The following is a 22,991-nucleotide window of genomic DNA, read 5'->3' on the forward strand; positions in this document are numbered from 1 at the left end:
ATGATTGACTATGTACAATTGGGCCGCACGGTGGTGCAGCAGTAGAGTTGCTGTCTTACAGAGCTTTCAGCACCAGAGGTGCGGGTTTGATCCCGACTATGGGTGCTGTCTGTATAGAGTTTGTACGTTCTCCCCGTGACCGCATGGGTTTTCTCCGAGATCTTCGGTTTCTTCCCACACTCAAAATATATACAAGTTTGTAGGTTAATTGGCTTGGTATGAATGAAAATTGTCCCTAGTGTATATAGGATATCGTTAATGTGGGGATCGTTGGTCGGCGTGGACTCGTGTGCCGAAGGGCCTGTTTCTGCGCTGTATCTCTAAAATAAACTAAACTAAAATATGACGAGGCAAATTTTGATATATATTAAAAAGATTTAAGTGGCCCGTCATGGGTAGGACAAAAAAGATTTAAGGGACCCACCATGGGGAAATTGCAATGTATTGCAATACTGAAGTTAAGAGACAATATGTAGGTAAGAGACCTGAAGACTTGGTATTGTGTGTAAAGAGGTCTATTTCACACCTGCAAAATTGTGAACGATTTAAAAGTGATTGCTCTCAAAGTTGAATTCTTAATTATAAAATAGTTCATAAAGTAGCACAATAATTGTAAAGTGCTGTCTTAGATAACATGGACTTTAGAGAATAGAACGCATCATGATACATAGCTACTTAAATGGATGTTGATAACAAAGGTTAAGAGTGATTTAGATAGCACTACATATTATTTTGAAAGAGTTCACAACAGAACAAGGGAACTTGTGTAGACATTACATATGCATGTAAAAGTTGTACAGTGGCACTAATTTGCTCATATTGACACAAAAGGAGCTAAAATAGCCTCATTGGAAATTAAGTTACCATTATTTCAATTGCACATTATTAGCATTCCAATATAAATAATTGTGTTAATAAGATTCCCAATCATCATAATATTATCTAACTGAAAGTTTAATTTTTTTTTCCTGCAGTTTAAAAAAATCAATAGCGTAATTCTGAACTGCCATTTAGTTGTCTCCCCAATACCATAGTATTAAATGATTTCCCCCATTACAACAACGTCAGCTGGCCTTGTGCTAAGAACATCAGTGCTTTTACAAATACCTCGAGGCTAGCAGAACAGGGAAATTTGTCACATTTTTGATAGATCAATTTGAACTTTCTGGTCAAAAGTCTCATTCCTCTCCTTTTACAAAAAAATGAATCATGTTTCCTCATCACGTTATGTAATTACTGTGAAGACAAATAGCTAAACTAACGCCACATATTTCCAGATTATTACAAATTCATCATGATGCATAGTGTTAGAAACTACAATGACTTTTTCTCTCTGATCACTATCATTCATCATAAAATTGTGCTTTGTTGCCGACTGAAAAAATATTTATCATTGAGTTTTTGATAATGTAGATGGTAATATGAGTAGTTAGTAATAAACCCAGAAATCGTTTGTGTAAGAGCTTATTTACAGTTTAAAAGTTCACAATTGTACTGGAGCCTGGAAAAACCAGTGCATTGTAAAGAATAGTGTGATGGAGTCACATTGATGCAGTGGGAAAACAATTATTTAGTCAATGCGCAACTGCATTAGAATTCAATTGTGACAAAGGCCTAGAGCTTTAGATGCAAGTTACTGGATCCTGTACATTCGCACACTCCACAATGTTCCACCACTTCCCCTTGCCAGCAGGAGAATTCAGACATACTTACTGTAGTACATGCTGTTTGGGAGTGGTGTACTTTCAATGTTGTCTTCTTAGCAAGATAAGTTCAAGTTCAAGTTCACATTTATTGCCACATGCACCAATTAGGGTACAGTGGAATTTGACTTACCATGCAGCCTTACAAACAAAAAAGCACAATACACAATAGAATACAACATGAACATGAACTTTTTCTCGTCGGGTCTCAGATGTCGTTGGGGCCGCAACGAGGAGCGGCCTCCAACAGGAAGAAGCCGGGGACTCTGGTGCCGACTCACCTCACCGTCGCGGAGCTGGCCGAGACCGGAGCGGGTGGAGCGGTGGAGGAGCGCTGCTGCTGCTGCTGCTGCTGCTGCTGCCGCTGCTGCCGCTGCTGCTGCTGATGCGGAGGCTCCAACGACAGGTCTGTGGACGGCGGCACCGGGAGCCCGCGGCTCCCTGGAGGGAGACCGCTTTTCGGGGCTCCTGCAACGGCGACTTCTCCCGCCCGAGTTGCGGGGTCGAAGAGCTCCTGGAGCGGGGCCTAACACCACTGACCTGGCGTGGCTTTAATGGCCGCGGGACAATCGCCATCGCCAGCCGGGGGCTTTGACTTTGACTCTGACATCAGGGGGGGGGGGGAGAGTGCAGTGGAGAGATAAGTTTTTTTGGCCTTCCATCACAGCTATGTGATGGATGTTTATGTAAAATGTAATTATGTTGTGTCTGGGGTTTATTTGTGTGTAATGTATGGCTGCAGAAACGGCATTTCATTTGGACCTCCAGGGGTCCAAATGACAAATAAATAGACTATTGACTATTGACTATTGACATCCACCACAGTGGTATCAACATTCTTCACTGTGGTGGAAGGCAATAACTTTCAGTCAGTCCTCCTCCTTTGTTCATCAGTGGTCGGGGTCATGAACCCTCCGCAGTTGCCCCTACGGATGGCCCGATGTACAGGCCCTCTCGTCAGGATGCTCGAGACTCCGACCTCGGGACGGACGGACACTCCGCAGCTTGGAGGTCCCGAATCGGCCGCTTCCGACCGAAGACTGGGGTCTCATGATGTTATAGGCCGCAGGTCAGCGGTCGGGGCTCCAGCGATCCCCGGCAAGGGATCCCAGGCTCCGCGGTGGAAAGTCCACACCACGCCCGTGGCTAGAAGCTCCGCTGACCGCTGTTTCAGGATGTTATAGGCCGGCGGTCGGAGCACTTCTTCTGGCGATCCCCGACAAGGGATCGCCTGGCTCCGCGGTGGAAAGTCCACGCCGTGCCTGTGGCTAGAGGCTCCGCAGAACATGGCTTCAGGATGTCGTAGTCCGCAGGCCAGCGATCAGAGGTAAGAGGGCTGAAATCATTGGAGAGTTTAAGGGTCGTGTGATGGAAGGCTTGAATCATTCTAGCACTTTTGTGATGACGAGGAGAAGATGAGCTGCGAATATCAGAGGCACAAAATCGAGGAGACTGGCAGCACCACTTTCAGAGATGGGATCAAGACAGCCAGTATCATGGTTGAAGGATGGGAGTTATTCATGGGAAAGGGATAGTGGCAGATCCAAGGTGAAAGTAGTGTCAAGATATCATGGATAGAAGTTGGTAGCAATGGCAAAGACAGGTTTGTGGTGCTTTGTTTTCACTGAACTTTAGAATATCTGTAGTATGTAGTCTAGATCATCTGTCTTTCTACTTTAACACTACAGGAAATGTTAATGGCCGGGGTAATGCATCATCTGAATGCTTTCTAAAAAGGAGAGCAAGTCTGTTCATTCCAAAGATATTGACTGAGTTGCTCAATTTCTGGACTTGTTGTTTGTATAGATTTGATTGGATGATATAATTTTTGTTAAGATGATTTATTTTGGAACATAAATGAATTGTCAGTTAATTATTTTTGAGGATTTTTGCTTCCAAATTCCCTGAACAGTGCACTGTAGATCCAAAAAAAAGGTACACTTTCACAATATTATTTACAGATAAACTTCCACAGTATATTTTTGGGCTGGTAACTTGTCTTTCACACAGAGAGTGGTGAATCTCTGGAACTCTCTGCCACAGAAGGTAGTTGAGGCCAGTTCATTTGCTATATTTAAGAGGGAGTTAGATGTGACCCTTGTGGCTAAAGGGATCATGGGGTATGGAGAGAAGGCAGGTACAGGATACTGAGTTGGATGATCAGCCATGATCATATTGAATGGCGGTGCAGGCTCGAAGGGCCGAATGGCCTACTCCTGCACCTATTTGTTATGTTTCTATATTTCTGTCTCTGTATATGGAACTGGTTCATACTGGATTTTTTTCACATTGACATAAAGGGACTTTTCACATTGACATTTGGTACTTTGGCTTTCATTTTGGCACTTTGGCCTTCATGAGAGTATTAAGTATAGAAGTTGGGAGGTCATGGTGCAATTCTGTATGGAACAAGCTGCCAGAGGAGGAAGTTGAGGCTGGGACTATCCCACCATTTAAGAAACAGTTAGACAGGTACATGGACCAAGCACAGGCAAGTGGATCTAATGTTGCTAGGACATCATTGGCTGGTGTGGGCGAGTTTGGCCGAAGGGCCTGAAGGACACACTGTATCATTCTATGACCCCTGACACTGCAGTCAATGAAAGTATTCCAAAGTATAGACTTGTCCAGCCTGATATCAGAATAGAACACAAGGTGTTGGAGTATCTCAGTTGGTCATGCAACATCTCTGGAGACATGAATAGTTGCCCTGACCCAAAACGTCGCCTATCCATGTTCTCCAGAGATGCTGCCTGACCTGGTAAATTACTCAAGAACATTGTGTCCTATGTAAGATTTCAGCATCTGCAATTCCGAGTCTACTGATAACCGAGTGCTTGATAACGGAAAAAAAAGATCTTACTGAGAGATATAAAAAATATAATTGGTTGAATATAGTACAAAAAGGATAAAATATGGTTTCCAATTTCTACTCTAAAAAGCGAACCTACTGCTCCACGAGATTCTGTTATTTATAAAGGGGCAGAATGAGAAGCATAAATAAAGAAAATGAATTGAAAGGTAGAGAAGCAGCAGAGAAAGGTAATCAGTAAAAAGGAAACTAAAGAGATATAGATATGTTAATGAAATTAGACAAAAACAAATGTGTGATCACATTCCCCATCTTCTTCACAGTGTCACATGGGATTGACTAAGTTATTTCCAAAATCAAAAACAAATCAACATTCTTTCATATTAGTATTAGACAGATAATCCTTATGATTTTTCTAAAGCGTAACAAGTCCTCTGCTGATTAGATGTTGCACAATGGCTGCCATTCAATTTGACAAAATAATTATCCAGTCATTAACAAGTTGAACAAAATTTTATGCCACTGATTTATTTTTTGAATGTTACATGTCTATTCATTTTCCTTCCATCATTATTTCTCCTGAATACTGAGGTAAAGATTCATGAAACCAGACACATGAAGGGTGGTGTGGGAGTACGAGTCAATCTCAACAATGGTAAATTACAAAGAACTCAATCCTCAGCAGCTTCTGAATAATAATTCAGAGATGAAATTATAATTAATTTACTCTTCCTTTATACAGGGGGCAAGAACTATAGGACAAATGCGGCATCCTTGTTGCCATCCTGATCTTAGTCAGTCAATTCTTTGTGGTTCATGACAATCCGGGTTTGTATAACTGAATAATTTTTCATCTTATTGTAAAATTAATCATGAGCACTTCAATGTCTTCCCTTTATTTCCACTTCACCTTCATCTTGTCCGTTTACAGATTTTACTTTTTTTTTTTAAAAAGATACCTCCAATAAGATTATTTGTTTTTCTAACATATCACATCCAATTGGAATTCTAATTCCTCTCCGTCCCTCATGCTTTCCATTTTAAGTTTCCAACAAGTTTGAGCCATGATCAGGATCACATTTTTGGCCATGGTTTACCAAATAATCAACTCTTGGCACATCAGCACAGAACACTATTTAGAGTCATAGAGACATACAGTATGGAAACAGGTCCTTCAGCCCAATTCACTCATACCAACCAAGATGCAACATCTAAGCTAGTCCCATTTGCCTGCATTTGAACAATATCCTTCAAAACCTTTCCTATCCATATACCTGCCCAAGTGTCTTTTGAATTTGGTTATTGTACCTGTCTCAACTTCCTCCTCTTGCAGCTCATTCCACATACCCACTCTGAGTGAAAACATTGCCACCCTCGGATTCCTATTGTGTGCAGTTTTGGTCCCCTAATTTGTGGAAGGACATTCTTGCTATTGAGGGAGTGCAGCGTAGGTTTACAAGGTTAATTCCCGGGATGGCGGGACTGTCATATGCTGAGAGAATGGAGCGGCTGGGCTTGTACACTCTGGAGTTTAGACGGATGAGAGGGGATCTTATTGAAACATATAAGATTGTTAAGGGTTTGGACATGCTAGAGGCAGGAAACGTGTTCCCTATATTGGGGGAGTCCAGAACCAGGGGCCACAGTTTAAGAATAAGGGGGAAGCCATTTAGAATTGAGATGAGGAAATGCTTTTTCACACAGAGAGTTGTGAATCTGTGGAATTCTCTACCTCAGAGTTCTCTGGATACTTTCAAGAGAGATAGGGCTTTTAAAGATAGCGGAGTCAGGGGATATGGGGAGAAGGCAGGAACGGGTACTGATTGGGGATGATCACATTGAATGGTGGTGCTGGCTCGAAGGGCTGAATGGCCTACTCCTGCACCTATTGTCTATTATTTTCCCTCTCACCTTAAACCTATGTCCTCTGGTTATTGATTCCCCTACACTGGGTAAACGAATCCATGCATTCACCCTAATAATCTCCCTCATGATTTTATATACCTCTATAAGATCACTTCATAGCCGCCGGCACTCCAAGAAATAAAATCCTTCCTTGCCCAATCTCTCCTGATAGCTTAAGCATTCGAGTCCTGGCAACATCCTAGTAAATCTTCTTTGTACTCTTTCTAGCTTGACGACATCCTTCCTGTAGCAAGGTGACCAAAACTGAACACAACATTCCAAATGCTGCCTCACTAACATCATGGACAACTGTGACAAAATGTCCCAATTTCTATACTTGGTACCCTGACAGATGAATGCCAATGTGCCAAAACCCTTCTTTACCACCCCATCTACCTGAAATGCCACTTTCAGGGAATTGTGCACCTGTACTCCTGAATCCCTCTGCTCTACATTCACCGTGAAGGTCCTGCATTGACTTGACTTCCCAAAATGCAAAAGCTCCCACTTATCTGCATTGAACTCCATTGGCCATTCTTCAGTCCGCTTGCCCAGAAGATCAAGATCCTGCTGTAATTTTTGATACCCATCTTCACTGTCTATGATTACGCCTATCTTATTGTCAACTGCAAACTTCATGCCTTGCACATTATCATCTAAATGGTTCATATAAACCACAAACCGCAACACAGTTCCCTGAGGCACACAACTGCTAGTAACTGGCCTCCAGTCTAAAAAAACAACCTTCCACCACCTTGCAACACTTCCTTCAGTAATAGCAATCAGCATTGTTCTCTAGTATATTTTTGATTTGTTGATTTGTTCTTTCATATTTCTTTATCGAGACTTGAAAATCTTGTTCCGTTGATTGTATAACTTATAGTTTAGTAGTTTTCACTTCATAAGATATTCATCTCTTATAGTGCATATGTCAAAAATGTTTCTCCCTATTTACAGCCTATTCTCTTCTATTTACATACATGCTTACTTAACCTAACCTAATGCATAAACATCATATTTTCCAATTTCAGGAAACTTACACCCTAGTGTTCCTTCCCTACCCCCACCAGTCCATTGGTCATTTTGTTCCATTTCTCCCTTCCCCTTGTTATCTAGACTCCTCACTCTCCCCCATCTGGTTGCATTTGCCATCCTCCCTCCCTGTCCAGTTCCACATCACCTACCACTTCTGTCTTAACCCACCCACTTGGCTTCATGTGTCCATCATCCCTCCCCATTTAGTTTCACCCATCACCATTCAGCCTCTCCCTCACTCCTCCCTCTCAATTCCAATTCCTGGCTACATTTGGTCTGCAGTCTCTGCCCAGATGCAGGGTTTCAACTCAAAATGTCAACTTTCACAATGGGTGCTCGATTCTATGAGTTCTTCGAGCAGTTTATCTTCCGATAGGTTTGCTGGTGAGTCCCCTGGTCCTCAACACACAGGATCTTCCTTCTGATATTTATATTATTAATCAGGAATTGCACTCCATGTGAAAAAAATCTGCCAGCTCTCTGCCCCATGGCAGCCATTGTGTATGTTGTTGTCTTTTGGCAGCCTTGGGGAAGATGTCTTTGAGGGCTGATACCTTTCACTGATTGCTGCACAACAAAGTGTCAGGAGTTGGTTATGAGCCTGACAGGGACCACAAATCCGGCATTGTTCCATGCCACCTATGGTCTACACTACAGCTAATTGCAAACTGGATCTTTAGGAGTACAGGTAGTTGGTTTTGTTTTGGAAAGGCACAAGATGCTGGAGTAACTCAGAAGGTCAGGCATAATCATTAGAGAACATGGATAAGTGACGATTTGAGTTGGGATCCTTCTTGGACTCACTTGATTTTTTTGCATGGAATCTGAATGGGCGGTTAAATCAGCCATGCTTTTACACTCAGAAGTGGGTAAACTCTGTTAAAACAAAGTGCTGGTGTAACTCAGTGGGCCAGTCAATTATAGATAAGTGACGTTTCGGGTCGGGACCCTTTTTCAAACTGTGTTCAGGGTGAACTCTAATGTCTAGGTTTAACTTTGGTGGAGGTAAGGTTTACAAACACAGAACAATTTGAGGTTTGGCATGTGGTTAAGCGTAGAATGAAGGAAATAAAATAATGACTTCAGAACCATGGTTCCCAAAATTCTCTAAACACAACTTGAGTTGAGTTAGAAACTAATTGGTTGGAAATTGAGATGGTTCCTTCATCTTTGAGATAGAAACATTCCTTCATCGCCCAGGAAGTAAATTAGACCCAGTCCGAAGAAAGGTCTCGACCCGAAACGTCACCCATTCCTTCTCTCCAGTGATGCTGCTTGTCCCACTAAGTTACTGCAGCATTTTGTGTTTATCTTCGTTAGAAATTCGCCGTCGTTCACCAACAACCCGTTTATCATTGCGGCTTTCGAGACATTAAAAGATCAATTAAATGCCTTGTTTAAGAAAGAACTGCAGATGCTGGAAAAATCGAAGGTAGACAAAAATGCTGGAGAAACTCGGCGGGCGACACAGCATCTATGGAGTGAAAGAATAGGCGACTTTTCGGGTCGAGACCCTTCTTCAGCCGCCTTCTTTTTCTTTTCGCCTTGCATTTCCTTTCTAGTCTTGTATATATATTCTAGTCTTGTATATATACATCCATTCTCGCATGTACAACATTGAAAATTCGCAATATAGCTATGTGTTTATCCTGTGTAAAGTACAGTTGACGTCTCATTCGTCTAATATTCTACAGCATAACATTTCTGTGCACCGTATAAACAAATTGTTAATTGCTTTTCAAAGAAACGCTCTGCCGATGGGACGCATGTCCCACGTCCACTTAATTCAGTCGTAAAAGCTTCACATATTCTCTAAGTTCTGAAGACAATCTTACCACAGAATTATATATTTTTAAGTAGTTCGTGTCGGTGAAAGAAATGGCGAAAGTGTTTAAAAATGTTTTTTTTATATATATAAATTTGCTGTAGGTGGTCTGCTAATGAGATTGACTGCATTATTCCACGTGCATGGGATCATAGGTTTTCCGCAGGTTGTGTGGGTCTGAAGGTCCCGACCCGAAAAGTCACCCATCCTTTTTCTCCGAACCCGCTGAGTTACTCCAGCACTTTGTGTCTATCTTCGGTATAAACCAGCATCTGCTGTCCCTTTCACAACACAACTTTTCCACAATTTGATCATGTTTATTTTACCGGCTTCGATTCTTCATCAAACGTCGGTATAAGTTCGTGACTTCAGTCCACGAGCAGCAACTGCCCTCTATCACCCAAGAACTAAATTCATCAGGTGGTACCCAAGCCAAACTTCTCCTACCTTTCACGTCCTGCGCTGGGCAGTCGCTGGGGAATTCCGCCTGCTCGGGTCTGCCGTCAACCACGAAGTAAATGATTTTAGTTGTAGCCATTGTCAGTGTGCGACGGAGAAAGTCGTTCAGAATGCTGCTGTACAGCGCGACAGAGTGCCGGGATGAAACGTCAGCCGCTGTGCAGAGGCGGGGAGGTGAATGCAACGATCCTACGTCTCGGCAGTGAAGTGGGCTGAGTAGAGAAGCGTTAACAATAACCACAAAGGACGGGCTGTGGGTTGGGCTCGTTGTCACTGGGATGTGAGTCGAGCTCGTCCTGGGAAGGACAACAACAATCTGCAAATGATCTACACCTGTTAATAAAACAGAAACCCCTCGGCGGATCAGGGAGCATCTTAACTCGCGTCTGCAGATGCTGCCTTCCCTGCTGACAATTTCCAGCATTTTGTGTTTCTATTATGTGTAGGGATTGTGGGGAGAGAAAAGACATAAGGGATCATAACCCAAATAACAGAAAATAACCGCACTAACTTAATGCCCAAACTCTTTCTCAAATAACCACGAACACCGTGTGAAATTATATTCAATAACTGATGTAGGGGGGAGGCCATTTCACCACCAGCCTGAGACTACTTTTCATACTATCAATAACTCTGCCAGTCCTTGTGTCATCCGCAAACTTACTGATCATGACTCCCACATCCCCATTCAGGTTCTGCACCTGAATGTGTGACCTAGCTCCGCACAACGAATATGCCGAACTTGTTTCTCTTCCTGCCCATGTCATTAGTTCTTACTTACTACTGGATAGTTGGATCCTCCCCTTTCAAATTCTGCCTTCCTCTCCAGCCCCGGTGGTTGTAGCCCAGTCCATCATACAGATCAAACTCTCTACCATTGACCCCATCTACACTTCACGCTGCCTCAGGAAAACAACTAACATAATCAAAGAGGTTGGTTGGTCATGGTCATTGTCCAGAGATCAATCTCTGGATTGATCCCTGGTGTGGTAGGTATATGGAACGAGCTGCCAGATGTTTGTTGAGGCAAATACTATAACGACATTTAGAAGCATACAGCATGGAAACAGTCCATTCAGCCCAACTTGCTCTTACCAACCAAGGTGCCTCGTCTACACTAGCCCCATATCCTTCTAAACCTTTCCTAATTATTCAAAAATTTAAATCAGATTCATGAGATAGTTTCACACAAAGATTTAAAAGTTATTTGGACAGGTACATGGATTGGAAAGGTTTAGAGGGATAAACGCAGGCAGGTGGGATTAGGACTGGGCATGCACATAGTCAGCATGGGCATGGCTCAATAAGACTTCCATCAAGAAGATCTGTGGGCCCTCGGTTATTCCTTGAACAGAGGCCCAACCAAATCCCTTCCACCAACACTCATTCAATTGGTGGAACTTGTCCTTACATTTAACAACTCCCCTGAAATACAGCGCAGAAACAGACCCTTCGGCCTACCGGGCCCATGCCGACCAGTGATCAATCCTTGCACACGATCCTACACCCACTAGGGACAATTTGTAAATTCACCAAGCCAATTAACCTACAAACTTGTACATCTTTGGAGTGTGGGAGGAAACTGAAGATCTCAGAGAAAACCCACGCAGGTCATGGGGAGAATGTACAAACTCCGTACAGACGGCACCCGTAGTCGGGACCGAACAAGGGTTTCCGGCACTGCATTCGCTGTAGGGCAGCAACTCTACCGCTGTGCCATCGTGACCACCTTCCAGACTAAAGGTATAAATAGGAACTTACATGTCATTTTGTTGGATACATGAAAATGTCCTTGGTCCGGGTTTATTTTGGACCCTGTTACTTTGACAATTGTATTGGTGCTGCACCAATGCAGGACTGGAATATTTTATCACTTTAATACCAATTTTAACCCCAGTCTCATATTTTACATGGTCCATCTCTGACATATCCCTTTCTGGATCTGTCTCCATCTCAAGAGATAGACTCGTCAAATACATATTTTACAAAGTCTCAAAGCTACCTTGACAAAACATCCTCTCATCCCGTCTCCTGTAACGATACCATTCCTTATTCCCAGTTTCTTTATTTCCATTTTAATGATTCCAATTATGAGGCTTACCACTCCAGTGCCACTGAAATATCCTCCCTGAAATATGGATTCCTCTCTGCAACAGTGAATGGAGCTCTCAAGCACATTTTGACTAATTCCTGTACATCTGCTTTCAATCATTTTCCTTGGGAGAGAATGGAGATCCTTGGTATTCACCTTCTATCGCACAAGGCTTTGCATTCAACATATTATCCTTCACAGCTCTTAACATGATCCCATCACCAGTTACATCTTCATTTATCTTCAACTTTCCACATTTCTCATTGATTGCTCACTCCTCTTCTTCTTTCATGTCCATCAACTATGTTTCAAATGTTTGGCCAGGCTCTTGCACACTGGACAGCATTTTCGTTTGCCACCGCTAGATCTTCCAGGCAGCATTGTTCACCAAGAAGGGGGCATCTTAGTAGGTGTGGCATGGATTGTACCAATGTTCCACATTCACATTCTATGTCTGCCACTTCTGCATAGCCCCATTTGTTCATATTGGTCTTGCATCGGCCCATCCCAGTACAAAGCCTATTGAAGGACTTCCAGGTCTTCCAGTCACAGTAACTGTACCTTGGTTGGCATAGGCATCCTTACGTGGTGGTGGTGGTTTTCACTGTGTTTCTTTTCCCACAGGCTAATCTGGTTGCTTGAGGAGACTGTGAGGCTGGACTGGTTGGAGAAAGCTCTTCCTTGACTTCAGCCGTTTTGGGGCTGGGTGATGGGAGTGACAGGAATGGAGGGTGTCCCCAACTTACCTACTACGTTCAGTTCTACTGGCAACTGATCTGCGGATTCCTGGAGCAATACCGGCCAAGACATGCAAGCTATCCACTTCCGTTGGTTTTAGGCAGCCAGTCATGCATCTGCAGCTGTCATTATGGGCGGTATCAACTTTCTTCGCATGAAATTACCTCTTCCAAACAGGACAAGCATACTCTGCACAGCACAAGAGCAGTTAACTGCAATGTGAATGCATTGGTACCCCATGACGAGTTTGCCAGCATGCGTAGGAGTATGTTCCTCGTCCTCACTTTGCCCTTCACCCTTTCGATGGTTTGCTTGAAGGAGGGTTCGGTCCAGAGTGACCCCAAGATAGACAGGGTAGTCACAGTGTCTCAAAGGGACACCATTCCATGTTAAGGACAGCTTCCTCCCAGTTTTGTGATTACGAAGGTGGAACAGGCTAACCTGGGTCTTAGCAGGGTTTGCCTTCGGTCGGTTGTCCTTGTAGTTTGTCAAGTTGTCTAAGGATGATGAGAGGGTAGCTTCTACCTCATCCATGTGTGTGCTCTGGGCTGCTATTCCAAGGTCGTCAGCGTAAATGAAACTTCTCGTCCCTGGGAACACTGGCTGATCATTAGTGTATACATTGAACAGCACCAGAGCAAGTAAGCTGCCCTGAGGTAGGCCATTCTTTTGTTTCCTCCATCTCCTGCGTTTGTCATTTAGCTCAACATAGAAGCGTCTGTTTTCCAGTAGCTGTTGAATCAGTTTGGTCAAGTGGAAGTCCTTTGTCATGTCATGGAGCTTGTTGAGGAGCAACCAGTGGTTCACAGTGTCGTAGGCAGATGTCAGATCAACAAAGACGACGCCAGTTAGTTAATTCCTCTCAAAGGCGTCCTCAATGTGCTGAGTTAGATTGAGCACTTGGCTGGTACACGATCTCCCAGGCGGGAAGCTAGCTTACTATGGGTATGAGGTGTTGTATCGTGATAGGTCCAAGTCAATTCAAGATGAGATGCTCAAAGAGCTTGAAGAGATGGCATTGTAGGGAGATTGGTCTCTAGCTTTTTGCTTCTTTAGGGTCTTTCCCTGGCTTAAGTATAGCAATCACACAAGCTTTCCACCATATTTTAGGTAGCTGGGAAAGGGTTACCCAATTGTTGAACAGCATGAGGAGCCATTCTCGTGTAGTCTGCCCAAAATGTTTGATCTGTTCTGTGCGAATGTCATCAAGGCCAGCTGCCTTGCCGTCCTTGAGTAAATCGATTGCTGTCTGGAATTCCTTGCTGTTAAAGTACCAGGTTGACTCTCTATCACCCTGATGCCATCGACTCCTTTTGTGGCGAAACACACATCAAGATACAACACATGTTTAATAAATCTACTTACAGCATAGATCTGCAAGACATTACATCTCCTTGCAGCTACTCGTACTAACTAGCATAGGCAAGCTCTTGATAATATAAAGCACATAATAGGTGGAGTCACTACTAATAAGCACTATAATTGGCAAGTAGGAAATAGCCAATCTACATCTTTCCTTGTAGAAACAAAAGAAGCATCATCACAGACTTCGTCACAGTCCTTGAATTTCGTGCAGGCGAAAACCACTGCGAGCAATTCTATTTAGATCTGGGAGTAACGTTGTTCAATGTCAGTTAGTGTGCGAGAGGCGTAAGAAACGGGCTTGCAGTCGCCATCACTAGTGGTCTACAGGCAAGCAGCGCCAAGTCCGTACTGGGACGCATCGCAGGTGAGCGTTACTGGTAACTCCAAAGCAAAGTAGGCGAGAGTAGGTGCGCTAGACAGCTGCAATTTGAGAGCATCAAAAGCTCTTTGGTGCTGTGGATATCAGGACCATGCAGTGTCCTTGCGTGTCAGTTCTCCCAGGTAGTTGACCATTCCAAGGAACCTTTGTAGGCTCACGACGTCAGCCGGAACCGGCATTTCATTGATAGCTGCAGTTTTTGATGGGTCCGGTCTGAGACCATCAATTGTGAAGACATGTCCGATGTAAGTAACTTCTGGAATTCGAAATTTGCACATCAGGGGATTGAGATTGAGCTGAATGTCTTTGGCATGGTCTAGTACTTTCTTCACATTGGCGTCATGTTCAGCCAAATCATGTCCTTGGACGAGAATGTCATCAACAATGATGGTGCATGGATACTCATCAAACAATTGTTCCATCGTGCGCTGGAAAACATCACTGGCGGAGTTGATGCCATAGGGCATTCTCAATGTATCGGCCAAAGGGGGTGCCAAACGTAGTGAGATTAGACGAATCTGGGTCCAGTGGAATTTGCCAAAACGAGCTCATGGCATCCAGAACGGAGAATACTGATGCGTATGCCTATCTGAGCAGCAACGTCCTCTAATGTTCGCATAGGGTAGTGCGGCCGTTTGATGGCAGTGTTAAGATCTCTGTGGTTTATGCAGATACAGATCTCCTCCTTGTTTTTCTTTGTCGTGAACACCATGATGGAAACCCAGTCAGATGGGTCAGTAACTTCAGCAATAACACCCATGGAGACCATCCGCTTGAGTTCATTGTGTACTCTGTCAGGCATTGCATGCGGAACACGATGCGGTGCTCAGACCACAGGAGTGACGTTGAGATCAACAACAATGTGGTATTTTGATAGACAACTTGCCAAGCTTGTCGTTGAACAGATCTTTGTATAGAGAGAGTATCTGCTGAGTGGGTCCGTCAGCAAGAAAGAGTTGATGGACAGCGCAGCCAAAGTATACCAGGCCTAGATCGTGGCATGCATTGATACCGAGCAAAGTCTCTGAATCCCCCTTAACAATATAAATCTTTAAAGTACGGGTCTGCTCGTCTATGGAGCACTTTAAATCAGTTTGTCCAAGAGGGTGTAGAACATCTCCCCCGTAAGCCCGAAGCGTGGCCGAGGCCTTTTCAATATGTTCAGCATTACAAATTTTTTTAAACTCTGATAACGAGATGACGTTGCATTTCACGCCAGTATCAACCTTTGCGATCAAAGGCCTGTTATTCACAAACATGGTTACCTCAGGGTCAAGTTGCTTGTTAGACGAAGGGAGGAGAGAGTGGTTGGCAGAACTGGTATCTGTACTTTCTGAGAGTGGAGCGGGGATGGCAAGTCAGGCTCTTGGAAGTCATTATCAGCAAGCTTATGTTGTAGGAGGTGCAGGCTCGTCCTTGAAGCTGCTTGAGTCACACGGAAATGGCAGCATCGAGCAAAGTGGTTTAACTTCTTGCAAAAATTACAGGCTTTACCATGAGCAACGCAGAACTGCCGACCTGTAGCATGAAAATAGTTTTGCAATTTTGCCATCGAGCAGACCTTATACGGGTGTTACGAGAGGAAGAGTCTGTAAGATTAACACCATGCTGTGAACGGTGAGTGGAGGGCACAGACTCGTGTGGGAAGATGTTATCTCAGCAATCCGACAGGCATGCTCTGCTTGATTAACGGTTAGGTCAGTATTACGAAGAAGTTCACCCCGTATCAAGCATTCCTCCGACAATTTGTCGCGGAGGAGTTCATCGCACACATCTCGAAATTGTCAGCGTGCAGCCATGGGTTTTAAGTCACTAATAAAACGTTCAATCAGTTCATTAACCTGTTGCATAAAATGAGCATAAAACCTGGTCCGTTCAATAATGTAGTTTGAGGGCAGGTCACACAACTGTCTGAACTTTGCAGGTAAAACAGCAGGGTCGTCAATCGTCTCAGCAGGCACCAGGACCTGTTCATTAGCATCCAGCACCGGTTCCACGCTCCCCTCCAAGTGGTTTGAGTCTGTCCAAAGCAAGCGCTGTCTGCGGAGGGCGCTCAGCATCGCCAAGGACTGCTCTCACCCCAACCATGGACTGTTTACCCTCCCACCATCCGGGAGGCGCTACAGGTCTCTCCGTTGCTGAACCAGCAGGTCGAGGAACAGCTTCCTTTCCGGCGGCTGTCACTCTACTCAAAGACGTACCCCGGTCAAGCATTCCTCCGACAATCACGGAGGAGTTCATCCCCCCCCCCCCCCCCCCCCGTGCACCATTTTTTTTTTTTTACTATTCAAATCGTTCAATGTTCATTAACCTGTCGCTCTTAAAATGAGCATAAAATGTCCGTTCAATATGTAGTTTTTCGCAGGTCACTGTACTGTGACACTTTGACAATGACAGCAGGGTCGTCAATCGTTGAATCTGAATCAGGAATCTAGATCCAACAGCAGGCTCAAATGTGAAATTGTCGACACGCCTCAGGTTGAGCAATACAGAAGCACGCACATCGGGGTGGGCGAGCATAATGAGTGTAGTCGCGCTCGAAAAGACACCAGGGTTCAGCAATGTCAGAGTCAAAGATCAGAGGATTAGGACGGCGACACAAATTTGCCATGATGGATATAGTAGATGCATAAACTAATTTAAAAAAAACACGATAAACATGAACGTGGCGGGCAAGATTCACTCTCTGACACCATGTAATGAGCTGAGTCGAACACATATCAAGATATAACACATGTTTATTAAATCTACTTACAGCATAGATCTGCAGGACATTACATCTCCTTGCAGCTACACGTACTAACTAGGGTAGGAAGGCTCTTGATAATATAAAGCACACAATAGGCGGAGTCACTACTAACAAACTACTAACTAGTAAGAAATAGCCAATCCACAGTTTCCTCTGAGAAGGGATCTTCCTCGTACAGTTTTGAGTACTGCTCATATAATGAGGCACTGTCAGCTGAGAATCCAGGTATATAGTACTCCCTACATCTACGTGGAATGTACTTTCTAGAAATGTCTTGCATTGTTTTGACGAACTGATCATATTTTGCTGGGAATGGCTCGAGATCAGCTAGGGCTCTGTCCAGATTGCTGGCAAACTGCTCCCAATCAGCTTTTTGAAAGTTGAAACGACGTCTGAGAGGAACTCTCTTCTTTTTCTTGCATATGGCGTGCACAGCCTAAAGTTGTAGGGCAACTTGTTCTATTTGATCTTATTTGATTGAGCACGCCGGGTTGATTGCATTCATTGAAACATGGCGGACCATGTGAAGGTTGCAATCTCCCACACCAGGAACTCTCTGAGGTACCACAACAGCAGTAATGCCAATGATGATGATTGGTCTGTGTTATGAGTGTGGTATTGGCTCCAAGACTAGTTTTTTGCTTTGACATGTTATTCGGTCACTTGTAAAGGCCAGGTCTGGATTATAGCCTTTCTTCCATCGGCAGCTATTGCAGGAAGGAGGAAATTTAGCATCATGTATTAGGTCAAGATGTTCAGCTTCTCCCCAACCCTCTACAAGATTACCATCCTTGTTGGTTTCTTTATAGCCCCATGAGGTGCTGTGGCTGTTGAAATCCCCAATGATAACATTCATGTGTTGGTAACTGAAGGTTTGTGGTTCTTCAAAGGCAAATGTAGAGCCTGGAGGTTAGTTTCCCCATGTTCACAGCAAGGATTTCTATGTTGTCCCTATGACTCTACGACTCTATGGTCTGCTCTTCAGTCCACAAGAGTTGTTCCATTTAGCCAACAAAAAGACGGGCCTAGCCAAGGCGCAAACAAGTGCCCTTGGCTGCCCCTTTGATCAGCACAATAAAAAGACAGGCATAGTTCTGGCTCATGCAAATACGCATGGCTACTGCCGTGATCATTTTTCTAAGTTTGAAATATGCACTGCTGCCACTAGAGGACATACCTGGACAATGTGGAAGGAGAAGTCATGTCTCTGCATATTTCAGGCGGTGTTGTCATGTATACACAAGAAACACCCATGTACAAGAATGTTCAAATCAACTGGTTGATAAGCATTAATTTACTAATATACAAATATAAGATCTTTAGCAGTCAACATGACAAAACCACACATAACTTTCAGCTGTGTCGTGTAAAGTTTTAAACAAAAATATACTCTCTATTAAACCCCCCTCATCTGCATCTACCTATCACCTGCAAAATCTTTTTGCCCTCTCTCTTCTAGCTTTCTTTTCCCCCTCCACAATAATAATGAAGGAGGGCCCAACCAGAAACTTCACAAATCCAAGTTTTCTGGAGATGCTGCCTGACCAGGAGTCAGGCCCAGAGCATCAGCAGCAGGCACAGCGTGAACTTTTACATCGCGGAGCGGGTGAACCCTTGCCGGGGTCGCCAGAAACGAGCTCTCCGATCGCTGGCCTGATGACTTTGACATCATGGGGCTGTGTTCTGCGGAGATTCTAGCCATGGGCGTGGCGTGGACTTACCATCCGGAGTCTGGGATCCCTTGCCGGGGATCGCAAGAGAGGAGCTCCGACCGTCGGCCCGCGTTCTATAACATACTGAAGCCGCGGTCTCCGGTAGGAAAGTGCCGATTCGGGACCTCCAAGCCGCGGAGTGTGTTTGACCGTCCCGACGTCGGAGTTTTGATCATCCCGATGAGAGGGCCTGTACATCGAGCCATCCGTAGTGGCTAGTTTATGGCCCCGACCACGGGTGAACAAAGGAGGAGGACTGGCTGAACCTTTTTGCCTTCCACCACAGTGAAGAATGCTGTGATGGATGTTTATGTTGAATCTTATTGTGTATTGTGTGTTCTTTTTAAGTGTATCGCTGCTGGCAAATTCATTTCACTGCACCTTCGGGTGCATGTAATGAATAAAATTGACTTTAACCCGCTGAGTTACTCCAGCACTTTGTGTCTTTTTTTGTAAACCAACATCTAGCGTTCCTTGCTTCTATGTAGGGGCACCTCATGTTTTACGTGGGATTATGCACTTGAAAACCAGGCCATAAATCAAAAAAATTGTAAATCAAACATATGCCAAGCACGGCACTCGACCACACTGCCGTGTAATGCCAGTCATAAATTTGAGCAGGTTATTCCAAAAATAGAAGCGTGTAAGTTAAACTTCAGTAGTAATTAGACAAGCGTATTATTCTAGAAAAACAAAAATCAAGCATGCATGAAATGCAAGGTACCTGTAATTTTTCACATTAGATATTCCAAGTTGCAACATATGGCAATTATATTGGAAAACACAGTGGATGCAAATTGCTTTGGACGCGTGATCAAAATACATTCACGGGTTACATGTGGTCAATCTAAGATCCTATGTGCATTGTTTGAAATAGTTAAAAATCTGAAAATGGTTTTGATGATTGAACACGATTTTTTCTTCCTTCTGAACAAGATGATTACTCCTTAAGCAAATATGTGAGGTAACATTTGTCTGCATTTTGTAGTTATCTTACACTTCAATTCCCTGGCCCTCTTTCAGTCTGACCTACAGATTAACAGCCTCCATCGCTAAAATTCAATGGAAACTCAAGTTACACTAACTTTATAGCCTGTCATACCCAACATCTATATTACTAAAAGTCTAATCTTGACCACTTCCTGTTGTTCCGTATATTGATTTTAGAAAAAACGCTGCCACTTACGGCCGTGATTTTTGGCCAGTCCCCCTCCGCTGCGCAGGACAAGAGGATTCTTCCCATCAATTAAAAATAAGTCATTAGTGCTTAAAAAATGACGAGATTCTCTCTCCTGAAGGGCACACCCCTTCCAGAAGTGTTGAGTGCCTCAGTCAGTCTCTGCAAGATGGGGGAAGTGAGAGGTTACGTCTCTCAGTCTGAGCTGTGAATAACACTGAACACATGTGCTGTAATTGTTATATGTTATATGTTATATGTCTACTAAACTGTGAGTGGTTTTACTGACCTGTCATTATCCTTAATGTGGTTTGAAAATATAGTTTGGAAATGTAAAGTGTGTTTCGTTTGGTTTGGAAATGCTAAAGCTGTGTTGCCTTTGGTTTGGAAATGCTAAAGCTGTGTTGCCTAATTAAAGTTGCCTTGCCCAATTAAAGTTGCCTTGCCGACTATATAATTAAAAGTCTAATCTTGACCACTTCCTGTTTGCGCTTTATATTGGTTTTAGAAAAAACGCTACGACGTACAGCTGTGATTTTTGGCCATCTTACTCAGAGTCCCCCTCCACTCATCAGGTGCTGAGGAATTTTCCCATCGATGAAAAATAAAAGATTTATTAGTGTTTAAAAAATGTTGAGATTCTCTCTCCTGTCAATCACGCCATGTAGGCCACGCCCCTTCTGGTGGGAGGGACTTAAGTGTGGGTGTGGCTCAGTCTCTGCAAGATGGAGGAGGGTAGGATCACGACTCACTGTGGAATTTCAAGGAAGAGCCGTGAGTCAACTGCCAGTCCACCAGCCGTGAGTGTGCTGCCAGCACAACATGCTTGAGTGACTGAGCCACCAGCCCAAGAATCCATTTGGCCCACAATGTCCATAGCCCTCTGGAAACCAGTCCCTTGAACCCACAACACCCACACTAGCACTCCAGAAAACCTCCCCCCCCACCCCCACACCAATTTTGGAATTGGTGGAGAGGTGAAATATTACCTTGGGGGACCAGACCTCCCGTGTAATGCTGGGACCCAACGGGTCCCACTTAGTCTAGTATCTAACTGTATTTTTGTGTTCTTATTCACACTCCCTCTGGACCCATCTTATATTTCTCTACTGGTTTCAATTCACTTCCCTTTTGCCTTACAACCTCACCACTTCAACCATTCACTCTCTTGCTGGCACCCACAGAGACCACAATGGTGCAGCAAGTAGAACAGCTCCCTCATGATGTAGTGATCTACGTTCCATCTTGACCTCTGATGCTGGCTGTGTGAAGTTTCCACATTCTCCTATTGACCATGTCGGTTCTCCTGGCTGCTCTGATTTCCTCCCACATCCCAAAGATGTGCAAGGTGGTAGGTTAATTGTCTACCTTGCAGGCATGAGACAGGAAAAAACTGAAAAAAGAGGAAGAGATATGGGGAACCCCTTTATGTATTTTTTTATGCAGATGCAAATATCCACCACAGCATTCTTCACTGTGGTACTAGACAACAAAGTTCAGTCAGTCCTCCTCCTTTGTTCATCCGTGGTCGGGGCCATAAACCTTCCATAGTCGCCGCTACGGACGACCCGATGTACAGGCCCTCTCATCGGGATGATCAAAACTCCGACATCGGGACGGTCATACACACTTGGAGTGCCCGAATCGGTACTTTCCATCCGGAGACCGTGGCTTCAGGATGTTATATCATGCAAGCCGTCAGTTGGAGCTCTTCTCCGGCCATCCCCGGCAAGGGATTCCAAGTTTCGGATGGTAACGGATGCCACGCCCGTGGTTAGAAGCTCCGCAGACCACAACCCCATGATGCCAAAGTCACCAGGCCAGCGATCGGAGCACTCCTCTGTAACAACCCACGGCAAGGGTTCGCCCGCTTCGCGCTGGAAAAGTCCACGCTGCGCCCGCTGCTGAAGCTCCGGGACCCCCCCCCCCCCCCACTCCACCTCTGGCCGACACCTCCCTCCTCCAATCAGCGCGCTGAATCATCATGTCCCGCCCCCCTCCACTGCCCGCTGACCAACGTCCCTCCCATCCAATTGGCACCCTCGATCATCAGCCTCGCGGAAAGCCATTTATTGATTTAGAGATATTTGGATTTTTTTTTACGAATTTCAAAATCTGCGGAAATCCGCGGAGAAATCTCATGCCTGACCTTGACTGCACAACGGACTTGGGGTGTTGTTATTTTTTACACTATATTGTTTGTATATTTTTATGGAACCTATTTTTGTTCTTTATTATAATGTATACTGACTATTATGTTTACATACCTGCTGTGCTGCTGCAAGTGAGAATGCCAATGAAACACTGTAAATAGCCCATTGTGTACAGGTGAATGGTAGAATCTGGGAATACGGGGAGAACAGAATGGGATCAATGACAATGAATGCATGATGAGTGAACGGATTGATGGGCTACTCCGTGACCTGACACAAAAAGCTGGATAACTCAGCAGGTCAGGCAACAAAACTAGCAGTAGTTCCTTCTGACACCATACTCTGTGACCTGTCTGCTTTAGTATTGCATAAATGTATTCTTATTTTTTTTTTAGTTTAGCGGGCAAGTGGAACAAGCATAGACTGGCATCTTGATCCGTATAGAAGAGTTATGACTATAATTAAAGGTTATCTAGTCGAAATAGACACACATTGCTGGAATAACTCAATGGGACAGGCAGCATCTCTGGAGAGAAGGAATCGGTGACGTTTTTTAATTAAGACCTTACTTCGGACTGAGGGAGTGGGAAACTAGAGATTTGGAAGGGTAAGGTGTGAAAACGACAGATCAAAACAGGTGTTGAGCAAGGAAATGTAGAATGGTTCATTGTTGGCTGAGGGGAAGGTGAACTCTCTTTGTGTTGGAAGGAACTGCAGATGTGAAAGAAAGAACAGCAGATGCTGGTTTAAACCGGAGATAGACACAAAAAGCTGGAGTAAAAGCGGGACAGGCAGTATATCTGGAGAGAAGGACTGGATCTCTGGAGATTTGGGATGGGTGATGTCTCTGGTCGAGACCCATGTTTCCTGAATTGCTGAAGATATCC

General features: G+C 44.2%; 1 protein-coding gene across 2 annotated transcripts in view; it reads right to left on the minus strand.

Moving 5' to 3' along the window:
- si:dkey-219c10.4 (high affinity cGMP-specific 3',5'-cyclic phosphodiesterase 9A) overlaps window positions 1-22,875 on the minus strand; it is a 73,764-nt gene extending 50,889 nt beyond the window's left edge. Inside the window, exon 1 of one of the 2 annotated variants that reach the window (XM_055638727.1) lies at window positions 22,219-22,875. In XM_055638727.1, the coding sequence (XP_055494702.1) occupies window positions 22,219-22,270 (52 nt within the window). In that variant the 5' untranslated portion in view covers window positions 22,271-22,875. Of the gene's footprint in view, window positions 1-9,727; window positions 9,983-22,218 lie in introns of those variants that run through there. The other variant, XM_055638726.1, reaches the window with a different exon arrangement.
- Between the last annotated feature and the right edge of the window lie 116 nt (window positions 22,876-22,991).

The sequence above is a fragment of the Leucoraja erinacea genome, chromosome 7, assembly GCF_028641065.1.
Source record: "Leucoraja erinacea ecotype New England chromosome 7, Leri_hhj_1, whole genome shotgun sequence".
Taxonomy (NCBI): domain Eukaryota; kingdom Metazoa; phylum Chordata; class Chondrichthyes; order Rajiformes; family Rajidae; genus Leucoraja; species Leucoraja erinaceus.